Source organism: Triturus cristatus, chromosome 6 (assembly GCF_964204655.1).
Source record: "Triturus cristatus chromosome 6, aTriCri1.1, whole genome shotgun sequence".
In the NCBI taxonomy this organism is placed as follows: domain Eukaryota; kingdom Metazoa; phylum Chordata; class Amphibia; order Caudata; family Salamandridae; genus Triturus; species Triturus cristatus.
In genome coordinates this window covers 112,275,430-112,293,245 of record NC_140589.1, presented here as the reverse complement: position 1 = coordinate 112,293,245, position 17,816 = coordinate 112,275,430, and the positions used below count along the sequence as shown (strand labels likewise).

The window sequence follows — 17,816 nt, the reverse complement described above, 5'->3', positions numbered from 1 at the left end:
TGATCTTGAGGAAGCAAGACACCAGATTGCTGAGATTGCCGCTTGTTGAGACTGAAGTTTCAGTCCCCCAACCAATCACTGGCTAGAGCCCAGTAATGGGCTGCTAGCCAATCAGAGGCCTCAAAAGTGTCTGCAGCTCCCCGCCAGCCTTTCTGATTGGCTGTGAGACCCCAAGTGTCCAAAGCCTGTATCATGTACGCGATTTAATGTCTTGCTGTCCGTCGGACAAAATACACATTACATCTTCTTGCCCGTGGTAAAAAATCAACATGGTTAGGGCGTCGGGCGATATGGTTTCCCCACCCCTGCATTACAATCCTGTCCTTGTGTATTTGTAAGTAGGGTTCCAGGAGTGTTAGCGCTTGCAACTCACTTACTCTTAGTAGCGATGTGATACCTACTAAGAAGGCTGTTTTTAGTGTGAGCATGTGCACTGTAGCCTTGTGAATAGGTTCAAAGGGTGTCTTCATCAATTGAGTTAGCACTACGTTGAGGTTCCATGCTGGTGCTGGCATCCTCTTTGGGGGTGCAAGTCTTATCGCTCCTTCTAGAAATCTTTTTTGGAGGTGAAGAAACGTTTTCCTGTTTCTCCTCTTGTGTAGGCCACTATCGCAGCTAAGTGCACCCTTATTGATGTGTAGCTTAGGTTGCTTTGTAGCAGGTGTGTTAAGTAACTTAGTACTGTTGATTCCCCTGTAATTTTGCATCATAGTTTCTCCTTGATGCGCCATTGGGAGAACCATTTCCATTTTGCAACGTAGCACTTTCTTGTGGTAGGCCTTCCTGCCTCCCTGAGTACTGCTATAGTTCTAGCTGGTAGTTTGAGGTGTGCAAACTCTAGGTCTTCAGGAGCCATGCCGCTAGGCTGAGGCTCTCTGGCTCTGGGTGTAGCACCTCTCCATTCTGCATTGTCAACAGGTCCCTTCTTCATGGGAGCCTGTGTGCTGGTTCTTGTGCCATTTCCACTATCTGTGAGAACCAGGACTGTCTGGCCCACTGATGTGCTATCAGTATTAGTTGCATGTTGCTGATTCTGCATTTGTTGAGTACCCTGTGTATCAGTGGTATCGGGGGAAAAGCATATGCAAATGTCTTTGACCAACTTATCCATAGCGCATTCCCTTGTGACCGATGGTCTGGTTGTCTAGATGAGAAGTGTTGACATTTTGCATTCTGGTGGGTTGCAAATAGGTCTATTTGCGGTGTCCCCCACCTTTGGAATATCTTTTCTATTTCATGCTGGTTGATCTCCCATTCGTGCAATGCGGATGTCTGCCTGCTGAGTCGGTCTGCTTCCACATTGTCTTTTCCTGGGAGATGTATTGCTACTAGGTCTATCCTTAGTGGAATGGCCCATGACCATAGTTCCTGTGCTAGCCCTGACAGTGCTACTGATTGTGTTCCACCTTGTTTGTTGATGTAGAACATGGTAGTTGTGTTGTCTGTTAGGATCAACACCCTGTTTCCGTACAGCTGCTTCTGAAATGCTTTTAAGGCTAGGAACACAGTCTTTAATTCCAGGTAGTTGATGTGTCTGACCGCATCTTGCTGCGACCATAGAACCCTCACCTTGAGTCTGTTTATGTGTGCGCCCCACCCCAGCTGGGAGGCATCCGTTGTGATGGTCACTGTTGGAGTTGGTTGTGTGAAGGATTTCCCCTGTGCCATGTTTTCCTTGTTCCACCACACCATTTCCTGGTGCACCGCGTGTGTGACGACCACTAGATCTTCCCAACTCTCTGTTGTCTGTGATCATTGCTGCTGTGTCCATTCCTGGAATGGTCTCATGTGGAGTCGAATATTTGGGACTAGGAGGATGCATGACGCCATCATCCCCATCAGCTTGCTCACCGTCCTCACTGTCAGAACTTGCCCCTTGAGGTAAAGACGTGTTTCCTTCAGTATCGCCAATGTTCTCTTCCTGCTGGGGAACACTTTGGCCTGTATGGTGATGATCTCTACCCCTAAGAATATCTTGATCTGCTCCTGCTCGGTTGATGATTTTTCCCAATGGATTGAGAAACCCAGTTGGCTCAGTGTTTGTACGACCTGCTGGATGTGTTCTTTGCAGTGGCTGTATGAACTTGCCTTTACGAGCCAGTCGTCAAGGTAGGGATATACGTGTATTCCCTGCCTTCGTAGGTGCGCTGCTACTGCTGCTAGGCATTTTGTAAACACCCTTGGTGCAGATTTGAGTGCGAATGCCAGTACTGTGAACTGGTAGTGAGTTTGGTTGATCACAAACCTAAGTAAACGTTTGTGGTTGTGGTTGATGGGGATGTGCAAGTACGCGTCATTTAAATCTATAGTTGCCATGTAAGCCCCTTGTTGTATTTGTGGTATTACCTCCTGTAGGGAATTAATCTTGAATCTTTGAGTTCTTATGAATTTGTTCAAGAATCTCAGATCCAGGATAGGTCTTAGCGTTTTGTCCACTTTTGGCACGAGGAAGTAAGTTGAGTAAACCCCCTTGTTCCTTTGGTTGTGCGGTACTACCTCTATCGCCCCCTTGCTGAGCAGTTCCTTCGCTTCTAGTTGCAAGAGGTTAAGTTCCTTTGCTGAGTGATCCTTGTTTCTTGGTTTTCTGTTTGGAGGATATTTTTCTAGCTCCATGCAGTATCCTTATTGTATGATGTTTAGTATCCATTTTTCTGTAGTGACCTTCCTCCACTCCTTGAGGAAGTTCTTTATCCTGTCTCCTACCGGTGTTGTATGTTCGAGGAACGGTCTTTTGTGGAACGTTAGGTTTCGGTCTTTGTCTTTGCGCCCGCCCAGAGGTGTTGCTAGGGTGGGTGCTTGCTTCATGGTGAAGTCACTTGGAGGAAGGTGGTTGGCCTCCTCTTCGTGTCTGTCCTCTTCCGTCTCCGCGCCCTCGAAAGGACTGGCCCCGTGGCTGGTACTACCAGTTCTGCTGCTGCTGTCCCTGCTGGCCTTGGTTGTTCCCTTGATAGCCTTGTTGGAACGTTTGGTGCGATGTGGTAGGCACATTGCCTCCCCTACCACCTAGCCTTCTTGTGGGTGTATCCCTTCTCATCCCTCTGAACTGCAGCGCTCAAATGGATCTTGCTGCCTCGTTGTCCTTTCTGAGCTGGGTTGACTTGTCGTCAACTGGTGTGCCAAACAGTTGCTCTCCAGGATGTTGCACTGTACCTCTGGCTTGAATCCTGAAATTCTAAGCCATGCTTGTCTTCTCTCAGTCACTCCTATCATCATTAGTATGCTGGATGTCTCCGCAGCATCCAAGGCCAACTTTAAACATGTATTTGCCAAGCTTTTGCCCTCTTCTACCAGGTGAGCTGCTCTTTGTTGGTACTAGTCTGGTAGATGCTTCAGGAGTTGCCCCACTTCCTCCTAGTGCTGGTAAGCGTGCCTGTTGATCAGGGCGTTGGAGCTTGCGATGCGTCAAAGGATTGCCGCATTTCGCTCCACCTTTCTCCCCGTGAGATCCATCCTTCTACTCTCCTTGTCTGGAGGTGGTCTGGCATTTGTGGGTACAGTGGCCCTTTTCCTAGCCGTAGCTGTAATTAGGGAATCTGCTGGTACTGACCCTTGGATGTATGCAGGGTCCTTTGAGGAATGCTTATACTTCTTCCCAGTCCTTGGAGTCACTGCTTCGCATACTGCTGGTTCTTTAAAGGCCTACCTTCCATGGTCCAGCAAACTAGGGAGCATGGGCAAGAACTGGCTCCTAGTTTGTTCAGGCAGTAGAGTTTCCAGGAAAAACATGCCTTGGCCTCTTCCATTTTTACCCCATACATCTGGGCAGCGTTTTGGACGACTATATTGTAGATCCCTATGTCGTCTGGCGGTGAAGGCCTCTAGGGGTATGTGTCTACCCCTTCTTCCGGCGATTCGGCGGCATCGAGGTCATGTCACTCCAAGTCTTGAGCCTCCAAGGACGTCGCGTCCCGGTAGGTCTGCTGATCCTAGTCTCTGCTCTCGAAATACAGGGCTTCCTCCTGTTCCTCGACCGGTTCAGGCGTTTTAGGAGGTTCTGCGTCCTCGTCGTCTCTTTCGACTTAGAGCGTGTGTTTCGGCAGGATGGTGTACTAGCTCATCCTTTCGTCGAAGTCCCTTTTCCGCTGCAGGATGCTCGTCATATCGGCCTCGAGCCTCCTCTTCTTCCTTTCCATCTCGACAGCCTGTTCGGCGTCTAGGGTTGGAGCGCTCCGCTTTGAGGTCGTAGACGTCGAGGTAGCTGTTGGCCCATCTTTTCTCGATGCTGAGGTGTCCTTTTTGGGGGCATCCTTCGACGACCTAGATATTTATTTATTTGAGAGGTTTTATATAGCGCTGGCTAGACCCGGAGGTATCAGAGCGCTTTACATGAGTATCAGAACAGAGTTACAGGTTACATCGTTAAAAAGGTTACACAGTTATTAGAGCATAGCTACATTGTTACAAGTTAGGTTGAGGCAAGCAATAAGGACAATATGCATAAGGGAAAAAGCAGGCAAGGGGAGAGATTCATTGGAGAGGGGGTAGGAGCAGGGGAAGTAGACAGCGAATGAAAGGAGGGAAAGGGGAGGGGGAGGGTGAGAGACAGCATGAACGAAGAGGGGTAGGGTGATGGGGGCACACACCGGTAGACTAGTAATAGCTGTGTCCAAAGTCCAGTAAGCTGTGATCCCAGGGGAAGTGGTATCATTCCCCCAACTCCATTGCGAGAGGCTCCCTTTAAGCAATGGACTCTCTCAGAGGGGTCTCTGAGACTCCAAGGCCTACCTACTGGATCCTTCCCCAAAAAGGGGAGAGGGAGTGCTTTGGCAAGGGGCGCCATACCATACCTCAACTGTGAGTGGCTCCCTTGGCACTGTGGACTCTCTCAGAGGGATCACAGACTCCAGAGTATAAGTAATTGGATCTTTCCCCAACAAGGGGAGAAGGAGTGCTTAGTTAAAAGGCACAAGGGACAGGGGGCTAGGCGGTGTAGCAGGCAAGGGGAGAGATTAAGGGGAGGGGGGATAGGGGCAGAGCAAGTAGACAAAGAATTAAAGAGGGAAAGCGGTAGGGGAGGGTGAGAGAGCACATGAAAGGGGAGGGTGAAGGGGGCACAAACCGGTAAACGGGTAAAAACCTTGTCCAAGGTCCAGTAAGCTGTGATCCCCGGGGAAATGGTATCGTTCCCACATCTCCGCTGTGTGAGGCTCCCTTTACGCAGTTGACTCTCTCAGAAGGGTCTCTGAGACTCCAAGGCCTACCTACTGCGTGAGGGAGTGCTTTGGTAAGGGGTGCATACCATGCCTCAGCTGTGCATGGTTCCCTTGACGCTGTGGACTCTCTCAGAGGGGTCACTGAGACTCCAGAGTAAGAATATTCGATCTTTCCCCAACAAGGGGAGAAGGAGTGCTTAGTCAAAGGGCAACAAAGGACAGGGGGCTAGAAGGCGGGTCGGAACTGTCAGGTCAACAGGGGCGGAACATACGGCAAAATACAATTGCATTAATTACAGAGAGAGAACACATTCAATACCAGGGTAAATTAACAATCCAGAAAAAGACAGGATCCACAAAAGGCAAGTGTCAGGGAGGACAAAGGGAGGGAATCAGCAAGTTGAAGAGTCCCACAATGAAGAGATACGGATAGCAGAAAAGGAAATTTATACGTTGTAGAGTCACTCAGGAAAGAGATGCAAACTGGAAAGCTCAAAATCACAAAATAGTGATATTAAGTACAAAGAACTACTACATATACTAGTGGTTAGAGATTGTAACTATACAGAATAGTAAATTCACTCAGGGTTCAATTTTCACAACGATTAGGCTAAAAACTATTGTATATTACTTTTCAAAAGAGTGAACAGAGAAATAGGACCTCCAAGGGGGTAGAGAGAGGGAGGGGAGGGAGAGGAGACAGGCGACAGGAGAGACGGGGGCCTAGGGGGGGCCATCACTCTGAGGCATCTCAAGCTATGCGGTGACAGGGCAAACTAAGCCTTCACATGTGTGGGATAAATTGTTGTTATTGTTAATTGTGATTTATAGAGCTCTTAATACCGACAGGTCTCTAAGAGCTATGAGACTGAAGCTACAGCACCCCCAGATAAGTATGGTCCCTAACTGAGTGGAATTAAGCCCAGGCTTCAATGAAAAGGAGGGTCTTCAAATTTTTCCTAAACGGTAGGAGGACCTTCTCAGATCGGAGATGGAGTGGGAGCCTGTTCCACAATTGTGGAATGCAGACGGAAAAGGCCCGCCCTCCTTTTTTCGTAAGATTGAACCACGTGCAGGATAGTTGGTTCCCTCCGGAGGATCTTAAAGAGCGGCTTGGGACATACTTCACAAGGCGCTCTTTAATGTAACTTGGGGCTTGTCCATAATGAGCCTTATGGGCGATACAAAGTCCCTTGAATTTGGTCCTTTGCTTTATGGGGAGCCAAAGAAGTTTTTGCGAAAGAACAAACTCCAAGGAGGAAATCTGTGTCTATAAATCCTCAGAGGGAAGGCAGTTCAGGCAGGTCAATTCATACAAAAACCTCAGAGGGTTCCTCTGATTCCTGGGCGGCCCCCCATCTGTCTTGCTTTTGGTTTACCCATTTCAGTGGTTGTGTCATAGGCACCACATGGCTATACAATGGAATTATAACTACTATTGTCTGGGTTCACACTCTAATGTAGTGTTATGTCTCAATCGCAGCCTCCACTATGCAAGTATGTCGAAGGCAATGTCATTCCGCGGTCCTGTATCACACGCCAGAATAACAAGGAAGCCTTCAGATCTTATTTTGGTCCTGTGATGGAGCTCTAAGCTTAACCACACAAACAGGCAGTGTAGATCCGATGACCTGTAGCAGAAGCCAGCAAAAAACAAGTTAACCTGCATTTCTTCTTGTGGCCACCAGATGGAGCTCTAAGCTGACCAAAGAGATCATGGTCTCCTGGCTAGGGTGAGGGATACAACAAAAAATAAGTGGTGATAGAGAGGTTGACAAGATGGTTGCGGGGTGGGAGTGGAGTGGTCTTCACAAAATGGCCGAGAACGAAGAAGCTGGAAGCCATATCATGAGTGTATATTCTTAGCAGGGAGAGGGCTGTCTCACCTGGATTGATTCCATGGCGGTTCTTAGTTCACCACCGTTGTAAAAAAAATCTCCTCTTCAAGAGATGTCCGCCACTGAGACTCGCCATGCACAAAAGAGGAAGTCCGGCTTACTATAATGATCTTTCGTGGGGCTTTCGCCATCTGAGAGTCCTTTACGAAGGATCCGCTGGGCTGTTTGTCCTTGGTTGCTGTTGCCTTCGCAGAGTGTTTGGGGGCCAATGCTCCCTTCGAAGACTTAGCTTCACTCCTACGAGTGTCGCTCGGGGCTTTAGCTTCACCCTTCCGACTGTCGCTCGAATGTCTGGGGGTCGACGATGCCCTTACCTCCTTCGACGTCTTCTTTTGGACCTTGATGACCGTGCAGTCTTACGGTCTCTCGGCGATGTTGTCTTCCTCTGGTGTGGTGTGGCAAAGCTCCACCGGAACACCAGCTGCGCAGAGTTTGTTCCAGCCTCAGCAGATCCTCGATGATTCGTCGGAAGGAGGGGGGGAGACACAGCGGAGAGCAAAAGAAAAACTGTGCCCAATGTCCTGCTGGGTAGGTGGCGGCCGAGGAGGTGATCAATGGCCAGTCTCCCTTACAGCTGCAACGGCAGCGCCACCGGGCATCGGCCATGTTGGATTCGGGCTTCGTGGTCGGAAGAATATTCATTGTTCTTCAGAGGTTTAAGTAGAATCGCGGGAATCGGAGAGTCAAAGGACCATTGTCCATTAGAACGCCCAGGTCAGTGAAAAGATCTGGTGAGGTGGTATATTCAAGGGGATTATTGCCAAAAGGCAATCCCTGGCCAGGGAGCTCCCGGCCGGAGCTCCTCACCCATCGGCCATCTTAAGGACACTGAGGACCCAAAGACTCCTGACTAGGACAGGTAAACTGTCTTCTGGACCTAAGTGGTCCTTGTGACTGGCCCCAGCCCGCTGTGTCTAGTCCAAGAAACCATAAGCATTTTAACTTGTTGGCTACTAACTGCTTGCAACACTTTATTCCACCTGAGAACTTAAAGCTGAAATACTTTACTTACCTTTGAAAATAAAAATATCTCTGGTTCCACTCAATAGATTTTTATCATTTTGGTGTCTAAATTAAGATAAAAGGAATATGTTACTTACACTATTAAGTTATCCGCATTAATTACGGCCCTGACCCCGGGAGAGCATCACAGAGACTGCCCGCCGCAGTGAGAAGCACTGGGGAGTTGATTGCGGCCCCTGCCTGGTTGAATTGGGGCGTACAACTGCAGCGACGGCCTCGGGAAGTTTCCGGCCAAAGCAACCAAGATGGCGCCGTTGAGAGGGCCAAGCGCTGGCAGCCCGCCACGCTGTTGAACGCTAAGCTCCGCAGACCGACTGTAAGAGACCGAGTGCACACAGCTGGCACTGCACTGTGGAGGGCATGGCCTGCAGTACTGAGGAAACTCTGCAGCGCGGACAGCCGCGGCGGGCTCCTGGTGAGATCGGCGGAGGGGCTTGGATGACATCAGGCCGTGTGACGCAGTCTGCTATTGCCGAGCGGAGGTGATCTTTGGCTCGGATTGGGTCGACCTGATCACCGCGTGGGAGGGCCCTGAACGTCATTGTTGATACCTGCGGGTGAGTGCTATCCCGTGCGCACCGAAGTGAGTTGCACATTGGGGCCGGAGGAGACTTCCCTCCTTATCTCTCCTTTAGGCTGCCTGGCGGTCCTGACTGACTGGGGACAATACATGGATCCTGTGCTGCTGCGACTTGCATACTGATTGGTGACAATACCTGGACTGCCCAGGTAGAGTGAGGCGCGTCCTGCAGCACCTGGGAACTTTCTGCTCCGATCGGGCCGGCTGTCTGCTCTCCTGCCTGGAGCCACCTGTGCACTGGGACCGCTGCTGGTCCTGTAGAGAAGCATATCCCTGGGAGTCCTTGAAGCCCGGAAAACGTAGGCCCCACGGAGTCCTGCTGGAATTTTGCTGGACATTGGTTTGGTGCATGGCGCGGAGGGAGAACAGCGATGAGTGCAGTGAGTGGACTGAGCTTGAGGAGGTGTTCTAACCCTTAGCTGCACTATGGGGAAACCTAGAGGGAAGCAGATGCAGGCCCCGCCAGATCATGAAGATTTGGTACAGGAGGAGCGGCTTCGCCTGAAGTGCCTGTCGAAGCAGGGGTGCAGCAGCAGTTGGCCCAAATACCCCAGGCTATCACGGACACGAGAGAGGCGCTGCAGCAAGACATTGCTACAGTGTCGGTGGGGATGGCGTAGCTGCATGTCGAACATACCAAGCTGGCGGATAGAGTGGGGCAGGTCGAAACATCATTGGCAACCCTGGAGCTGGCGCAGAAACCCCTCGTTGAACAGATTGGAGATGTTTCCCATAGACTTAGTGCTGGAAAAAAGAGCCAAGGAAGCTGAGGGACGAAACCGGAGGAACAACATGCGCGTTTTGAGCCTGCCGGAGGGGGTGGAAGGGACCAATATGATCAAATATCTGGAGGACTGGCTCCGCGGCAAGGTGGCGCTCTAGGGGCTGACACAGTTATTCACGCTGGAAAGGGCTCACCGAGTCCCGGCCCGTCTGTAGGCGCCGGGCCGCCCTCCATGCCCAGTGGTGGCCAGACTCCTCCACTATAAGGACAGACTGTCCCTGCAGTCAGCGTGCACCTCTGGGCCCCATACGGTGGGTAACAACAAGGTTTCTATTTTCCCGGATTATACGCTGGAGGTCCAACGATGCAGTGTCTCTATCCTGGACGTCAAGAGAGCCCTGAGGGACGAGGGAATTCATTGATGTTTCCGGCCCGACTTCGAATTATTCTTGATGGCACGACGCACTTTTGTGAGGACCCGTCGGAAGCGTGGGACTGGCTAGAATCCTACAAAACAGGTAGGAGGCCGGCTGGAGAGCCTGGGGCGCGTGCACCTTCGGAGTGGCTGCCACAGCGGCGCCGGATGCCGCGGCGGTGCCCTTGCACTTTGAAGGCACCCAGCTCTTCTCAGACGGAGAAGGAGAGAACTGAGGCACTGCGGGCAGTGTCGGAACTTCTCAGGGAACACGAGAAGACGTCGGGGGCTGGCACAGAGACTGATAAGACTCCGGAGGACACAGACACGGATGGGTCCCAATCTAGTAGCGTACAATTGCCACATGTCACACCAGGCACGGCTGACGAAATTGTTTGATGTCTTTAACTCGTTTTTAATTGACCTGCTTCTTTTACAGGCCCGATTGCAAGGAAGTCAGCCATTACGCACTTTCGTGCTGTATGGTTTATTTTATTATTGAGATATAGCTTGCTGGTCGTGGTGGGGGAGGAGATTATCTAATTCTAATGGCGAGATGCCTCCCGGGGTTGGGGCAGGATGTGTTAAATGGGGCACGGGCGTGGTCGATTCAATAGTCTCTTGTTGAAGATAGCCGGCAGGCTGTAGCCACTCTTCCCCATTTGTTCCTCTGTAGTCACTAGACGGAAGTACGTTTCAGGGTAGTTTGGATGGGGGCTAGTTTTTTGGAACCTGGCCAGGGGTGGGGATGTTGGGATTGTTCTTATTGTAACGGAATGTTTCAGGAATATGGGCGTAACCTTGTAAAACAAGCTGTTCATAACCAGTGTGGAGCAATGACATGGGTTCGATATCAGACTTAAAATGTTTCTCTTGGAAAGTCAGGGGTATGCATACCATGCTAGGAAGGCATAAAATACATGCGTATTTGGTGTGTAAGGAAGTCCAACTGGCTTTCCTTCAGGAAACTCACATAGCGCCAAAAGAAGATGTGGCATTGCCTCTCAGGTGTAGAGGACAGGTTTTTTGAACAACTTATTCTGCCTTTGTACGGGGCGTCTTGATATGGGTCCAGGCGGGCGTTCCTTTTTAGCCTACTCGTCAGCTGAAAGATCCTGAGGGACGATATATTTTAGTGGCGGGCCGGCTGAATGGTAGGGATGGGGTGCTGGGCAGTATATATGCTCCAAATACAGAACAATCGGCCTTTTTTACACAATTAGTTGGGAAATTCGCTCCACTTTTGACTGGGTCCATTCTTATGGGTGGGGATTTCAATTCTGTTACTGATGTACTAATGGATAGATCACCTCTCCCTGATGCCCCTATTCATAGCCTCTCAAGGATCAGACGGGATTGGCAGCATAGATGGGGACTGATAGACACCTGGAGGGCGCACCACCCAACCTCTCGGGATTATTAGTTTTTCTATGCTATACACGACCTCCATGTTCGGCTTGATGGGATGCTTTGCTCTCCTGACATTCACGCTGAGATACAGCACAGTGAATTTCTCACCGGAACGCTATCAGATCATAACCCCTTGCTGTTACGTGTAAACTTGTTAACAGGGCGACCTAAAATGCCGACATGGCGCTTAAGCCCAGAGTTATTGGAAGATCAAGCATTTTGAGACCGGTTCACGGATTATTTTAAGGACAACACTGGTACTGCCTCGTCCTTAGCGGTGGAGTGGGATGCTTTTAAGAGCGAAATAAGGGGGAATTGCATCGCGCATAAACTGGGAGTACACAGAGTATTACTACAAGATTTAGAGAGGGCGGATCAGAGGTTGCGAGACGTTGAGCGGGAGAGGCCTGAACATCCAGACTGTCAGCAAGACTTAATAACAGCGAGGGAAGAGGTTACTGTGCAGGTCTAGCGGCTGCGCTGTTTTGACTATAAAAAATATGTTACGCGTGCACATGCGGAGCACGATAAGTCTGGGGCTTTATTGGCATTGGCCAGCGCGAAGGGGGACGGTCATCCTCCGGATGGGGAGGCCCATTATACACAGCGGGGGATAAATGAGTTGTTCTTTGATTATTACACTGATTTGTACCAGGGCAAGGTGGTGCATAGCGAGGAGGCCCTTCAGGATTTGCTGGAGGCGACAGATCTTCCAGTGTTAGATACGGGACAGGCTCACTTGCTGGGCCAGGACATCACCTTGGGAGAGGTCCGCGGCGCTACTAAGCACATGGCTGGGAAAAGACCCCTAGGGTGGACGGCCTGTTGGTGGAATTCTATAGAACGTATGTCGACCTTTTGGCCCCTAGGTTGGTGACATTGTACAATACTACAAGAAGGGTGCGCCTTTTACCTGCTACCACTTGCAAGGCGGTAATTATACCATTGCTAAAGCCAGGGAAACCTCCTCATGACAGGACTGAGTATCGTTCGTGGTCTATGCTGACCACTGATTATAAGATTCTGAGCCCGATTTTGGCGACCCGACTGCTCCCATTTATGGTCCAACTGATTGATACGGACCAAGCGGGGTTTATACCGACCCGGAATACGGCCCAGAATGTACAGCGCCTTATCAGTAACTTAGATGCTGATACCCATCACAATGAAATGAAATCATGCCTCTAAGACCAGAGATTGTTACATTGATTTCAGACGTAGGAAGAACCTCTTTCCTACGTTGTTGTTAAACTAATGAACCAAATTTTTCACATCCACTACTCTTTGTGGCTCAACAAGCAAATCAAAATATAATAAATTCAAACAATGATAAATACTCAATTTGCATGTTTCATTAATGAAAGTTTACTTCATAAATATTTCATTTGTTTTTTTTCTTAGCAATCTTTACAGGTCAATTAGAACAAATCCATTTCCCTTTCTAACAGTATTTCACCTATTCACGCATAATTGAAATACAATCAATATTTATATACAGTGCTAGAAACCACATTATACAATTCGCAACACTTATTTTCAAACAGTGTACTGAAAACAAAAAGTCCTACTGTAGTGTAGTTATTTATCGGGAAAGTGTCTACTTATCCTCGATATACGATCAATATGCAGTCCAAAATAAAGGGGGGGGGGGGGTGTTTAAAGGTCAGAGGACGCCTATAATTATTATATGTTCGTATACAGCACAATTAGTTGGCTCAACTGAAGATCTCATTATCCCTTGTTCAATTGCGTATGGCAGTGCTCTTGGCCTTGTGAAGTGGAGGGGTAAGTGGAGGGTGTGCCAACGCGTTTTGGCCTTCGTGTAGGGACCAGGAGGATTCAAAAAAGGTCTTCCTTTCCTGAAAACTGAAGCCTAGTAATCTCAAAAGTTACTTACCTGCTATTTTACTAAAAAAGCCTATTCAAGTCTATGTACTGCATTAACAAAGTATTGCATTTCTCTGCATCCATACTGCAAATCAAACCAAAGTGCATATACAATTAGCATTCAAACTATTTCAATTGCATTACTACTGTAAATAATTTATTGCTTACCTGTGCCAGGCTTGCTTGGTTCTAGAAAATAAATTAACTAAAAGAATATTTTCATACAAAAACAATGGGTCTGAAGTTGTCTTTGAGTGTGTGAATTCATTTGCTGACTAGGTGTGTACAACAAATGCTTAACACTGTCCTCTGATACAGCCTTACTGCTAGACCACACTACCACAAATAGAGAGTGAGGTGCTATCTAACTTTACCTCTGCCTACCTTTGGGGATCCACTGGACTCTGTGCACACTATACCTCACTTTGGTATAGTAAATACAGAGCCAGCTTCCTATACACATGGGCTATATCCAACAATAAGTGGGTATATTTACTGAGCATGCTGCATTCAGAGACGTTAAGGACAGACGCCCCATAAAACAAATCATTTTTGCCAAGAGATTTGGAGCTTCTGTCCGCTGGTAATGTTGAGAATGCACAAGAAACTTGCTTAGGGCAGCTCAAGGACTGGACCACCAAGCTCTCCAGAGATGGGTAAATTGACGTGAGAGGGGTAATTGCTCACCTATATATATCCATCAGGATACTATGCATCAAATCAGGATCTGCCCCGTGAGGCAGGAATTCAGGCAGTGGGGCAGGAATAGGAGGCTCTGGGGCAACCCAGGAGCTGGGCCCAGGACAGCGCCATGCCTCAAAGGGTGGAATCTCTGCAAACACTACTCCTGAAGAGTACTCCTCAGGGGATGGGGATCACATCAGGGACTTCCCTTCAGATGCAGAGTTGCACTGCTACTTCATCTTCGTATGCCTGTGCCACCACTCCCAAGAGAATTTAAAAGACCGGGAGGCAGGGAACTTTGATGTTGGCTGTAGCCGATGCTGTGTCAGATAATCATCATGGGCCTTCGCTGTGAACAATTTGGCTTCCCCTTTCTTTTAATGCTTTGGGGTGTATAATGAGTCAGGAGCTACATGACCTCATGTCATGCTCTGTCCACAGAGACCATAAGCAAATCTGATACAGGCCAGTGATGGACATATTACCATCACGATCTTAGCACGGTTTAAATCCTGAATATTTAGTGGGTGACATATTGAGCATTGCACTGAATTTCTAAACGGAAAAAACTCATAGAAAGCTAGCTCAGTGCGGCAGGGGGGCACTTTAAGGATCAAGTAAAGCTATATTGTTGTAATTTCCAGCACCAAGATGGAGCCAGTGCCCCCTACTGGTGCAAAATGGATTGACATTTCCTGATCTTCAAACAGTGAGAAATCAGCAGGCATGAGTATCCATCAGAAATAATGTACTATGTAAAACAAAGAAAAGTATATTAATCAAAGAAAGATTTAACAGAAATCATTGGTAGTAAAAGTAGGCAAATAGATGGCCAGGCAAGACATGTCTGGTATTCCTGGTTAGTGGTCGAATTTTGTGTCCTAATAAACACTCAACATGCGGAAATGGCCTGGCAGTATTAAGTATATAGGGTCTTTTAAAATTGCATAGGCCAAATGAGCTAAGCATCTTAAAAAATAGAATAGGTACCAGTGGTATTCTGCAAAGCTATGTAGGGTGATAACGAACTTGTTAAAACACTGTACTATTTAAGGGCATATGGGAAAGGGTCATACCAAAATACACATTTGTTCAATATGCATTGCTGTTTTTATGTACCAAGAAAAAAAAACTCACACTTGGCTGATGCAGGTTCACTGGTCATGGACATCTGGCATTTTAAACACCAGCTGGCCATTACAAAACACACCCTTGGCTCAACTTTGCATGCCAGTTGGAGGACCTCCTTCAGCTCGTCAACGCCATCTGAAAAAATACAAATATGAGTTTATTGAATCACTGAGGCAAAGTTGCCCACCTAAACATCAACATCCAATGTAAAATAGACATCCCATGTCAAATAGCCACTCCTTCACGTCCAGTTCTACTAAACTTATTAGCCTATATTCATCACCAATTTGCTTAGAAGTGTTGACACCAGGGAAAGAGGCGGGCAAGATCTTTTACGCTAAACACATGTGTGAGGGAGTAAGCACATGCTGCCTTCTCACAACCCCACCCTATCCCACTTCACAAATGGACATCCTGCAAGGGCTATTTCCAGGTTTTAACAACTACAGAATTGTCAATGCTTGCAAGCCTCACTGTGTAAGTTTTTACAAAGAAATTTAATTCTTCAGGCTACTCAGTGTGAGGTTCACTGGTCCTTGTTGAAGCAGATAATAAAGAATTCTATATCATCTGCTACATATAGACAGTTCAGCAAACTTAAAACCATACTTAACTGTAAATGATAAACAAGGCATTAAACTGGCCTTATCATTCTCTAGATAATAGTTCAGGACTTTTAACAGCATAGGAAATGATCATTCTGCCCTATTGATAAGGCACAGGAAGAAAGCTGTGGCTCTGGGCAGTCAGGCTTACACAAAGGAACAATGATGAAGCATCTCACCAGCAACAAATTAAATTCATAAAAAATAAACGAGAAACTGAGCAAATCCACCACCAATTTATAAAAATAGATTCGATTTTTAAGAATTTTTATTCACAAAAAGAAAAAGATCCACCATAAGGTTACAGAGGAACAAGTTACTTACCTTCGGTAACGATATAATCCCTAAGAGACAGATTAGTAATGGATTCCTCTCTTAGAATTACCCACAGGCGTCAGACTGAATCCGGAGAATTTTTTCCTCAGCAGTACCTCTGCACGTCGATAGGTGGCATTGGTCGACTTCGCATTCACCGTTGGTGTCGTGGTCGCCGGTATGACGTTGCAGTATCTTAGACGCCGCCCTCGCGCGCTGACGTCACTTCTTAACACGACATTCCACGCCTGAAGCGCAGAGCCATGGAAGACACCGACCACTGGTGCACAAAAACTAAGGCCCTGAAAGGGAAGTCCTTTACCCTATAAGTCAGTTCGCATAAAGGGTAGGATGGGTGGGGCGGTGAGGAGTCCATAACTAACCTATATCTCTTACAGATATATTGTTACCGAAGATAAGTAACCTGTTCATCTGAAAGAGACAATTAGTTATGGATTCCTCCCCTTAGAATAGATACCTCAGCAATACCAAACCCGGTGGTGGGTCTGCAAACCAAGTTCACACCAGAAAGTCCTGGACAACTGAACGGCTGAAGAAGCCGTCTCTCTTGGCAGTCCTGGCAGTAGTGTTTGGTAAACGTGTGCAGTGAAGCCCACGTAGCTGCCTGGCAGATGTCAAAAAGGGGAGACTCCACGTCCGAAAGCAGTAGTGGCTACCGTTTCCCTGGTGGAATGGGCAAACAACCCCACTGGAGGTTCCTTTTTCGCTAAGAAATAGCAGATTTTGATGCAAAGAACGACCCATCGGGAGATGGTTAGTTTTTCAATGGCCCGGCCTTTCTTGGCGCCCACATACCGACAAAGAGCTGGTCATCCACCTGGAATTGTTCTGTGCGATCCAGATAGAACGAAAGAGCACGTTTTGGATCCAGACAGTGGAGCCTCTCTTCCTCTTTAGAAGATGCGAAGGCGGAAAGAGGGTGGTCAAAGTGATGGTCTGTCCTATATGAAAAGAGGTAATCACTTCGGGAAGGAAAGAAGGCCTAGTGAGGAGGACAACCTTGTCCGGATAAACAGCTAGGAAAGGAGGCTTAGAAAAAGTGCCTGTAGCTCACTCACCCTGCGAGCAGAGGTGACGGCAACCAGAAAGGCAGTTTTAAGGGTTAAGAGTCTGAGAGGACAGTTATGTTACGGCTCGAAAGGAGCACACATAAGATAAGTAAGAACCAGGTTCAAGTCCCACTGGGGCATCATGAAAGGAGTTGGAGGAAAAAAGTGAGTAATGCCCTCAAGGAAGCGATTTACAACAGGGGACTTGAAAAGAGAAGGCTGGTCAGGCAGCCGAAGAAAGGCCGAAATATAGCCTTTGAGAGTGCCCAGCGCAGACCCCTGCTGGGCCAAAGAAAGAATGAAGAGGAGAACTTCTGAAAGGGGGGCAGAAAGGGGATCCACAGCCTTTGCTGCCACAAGCTTGTTCCATCTACGGGTGTACACCGTTTTAGTGGAGGGACGCTTGGCTGCCACGATAACATGACCGATTTCGGGAGGAAGGTCGAAAACGGTCAACTGTCGCCACTCAATCTCCAAGCAAGGAGCGCAGGCTAGACAGGTTCAGGTGGAGGACCTACCCTCGCTGCTGCGACAAAAGATCCTCCCGAAAAGGCAGTCTGATCGGAGGATCATTGGCCATGTGTAACAGCTCGGTATACCAGACTCTTCGTGCCCAATCCTGGGCCACAAGAATGACTTGGGCCCGGTGGTGCTTGATCTTCAGCACTCTGGGCAGAAGTGGTATAGGCAGAAAGGAGTATAGAAGACCGCAACTCCACTCGTGATGAAAAGCATCGCCTAGTGAGTGCCGCCTTGAAATGGCTACACTGAAAACTGAGAAGCTCGGTATCAGACTACTTATCACATTAAATCCACACTGATGCCAGTGTGGGATTTAATGAAAAATGCACACAGAGGGCATCTTAGAGATGCCTCCTGAAATACGACCTACCACTAGTGGCCAGGCTGAGTGGCTGCTTT

At 48.2% G+C, this 17,816-nt stretch overlaps 1 protein-coding gene across 1 annotated transcript in view; it reads right to left on the bottom strand.

The window, feature by feature from the left end:
- The window catches only part of LOC146816480 (exportin-5-like), a 1,728,456-nt gene that overhangs the window by 1,124,605 nt on the left and 586,035 nt on the right, over nucleotides 1-17,816 (bottom strand). The window contains exon 13 of the mRNA XM_085610324.1: nucleotides 14,912-15,040. Within this exon, the coding sequence (XP_085466450.1) occupies nucleotides 14,912-15,040 (129 nt within the window). The remainder of the gene's footprint in view (nucleotides 1-14,911; nucleotides 15,041-17,816) is intronic.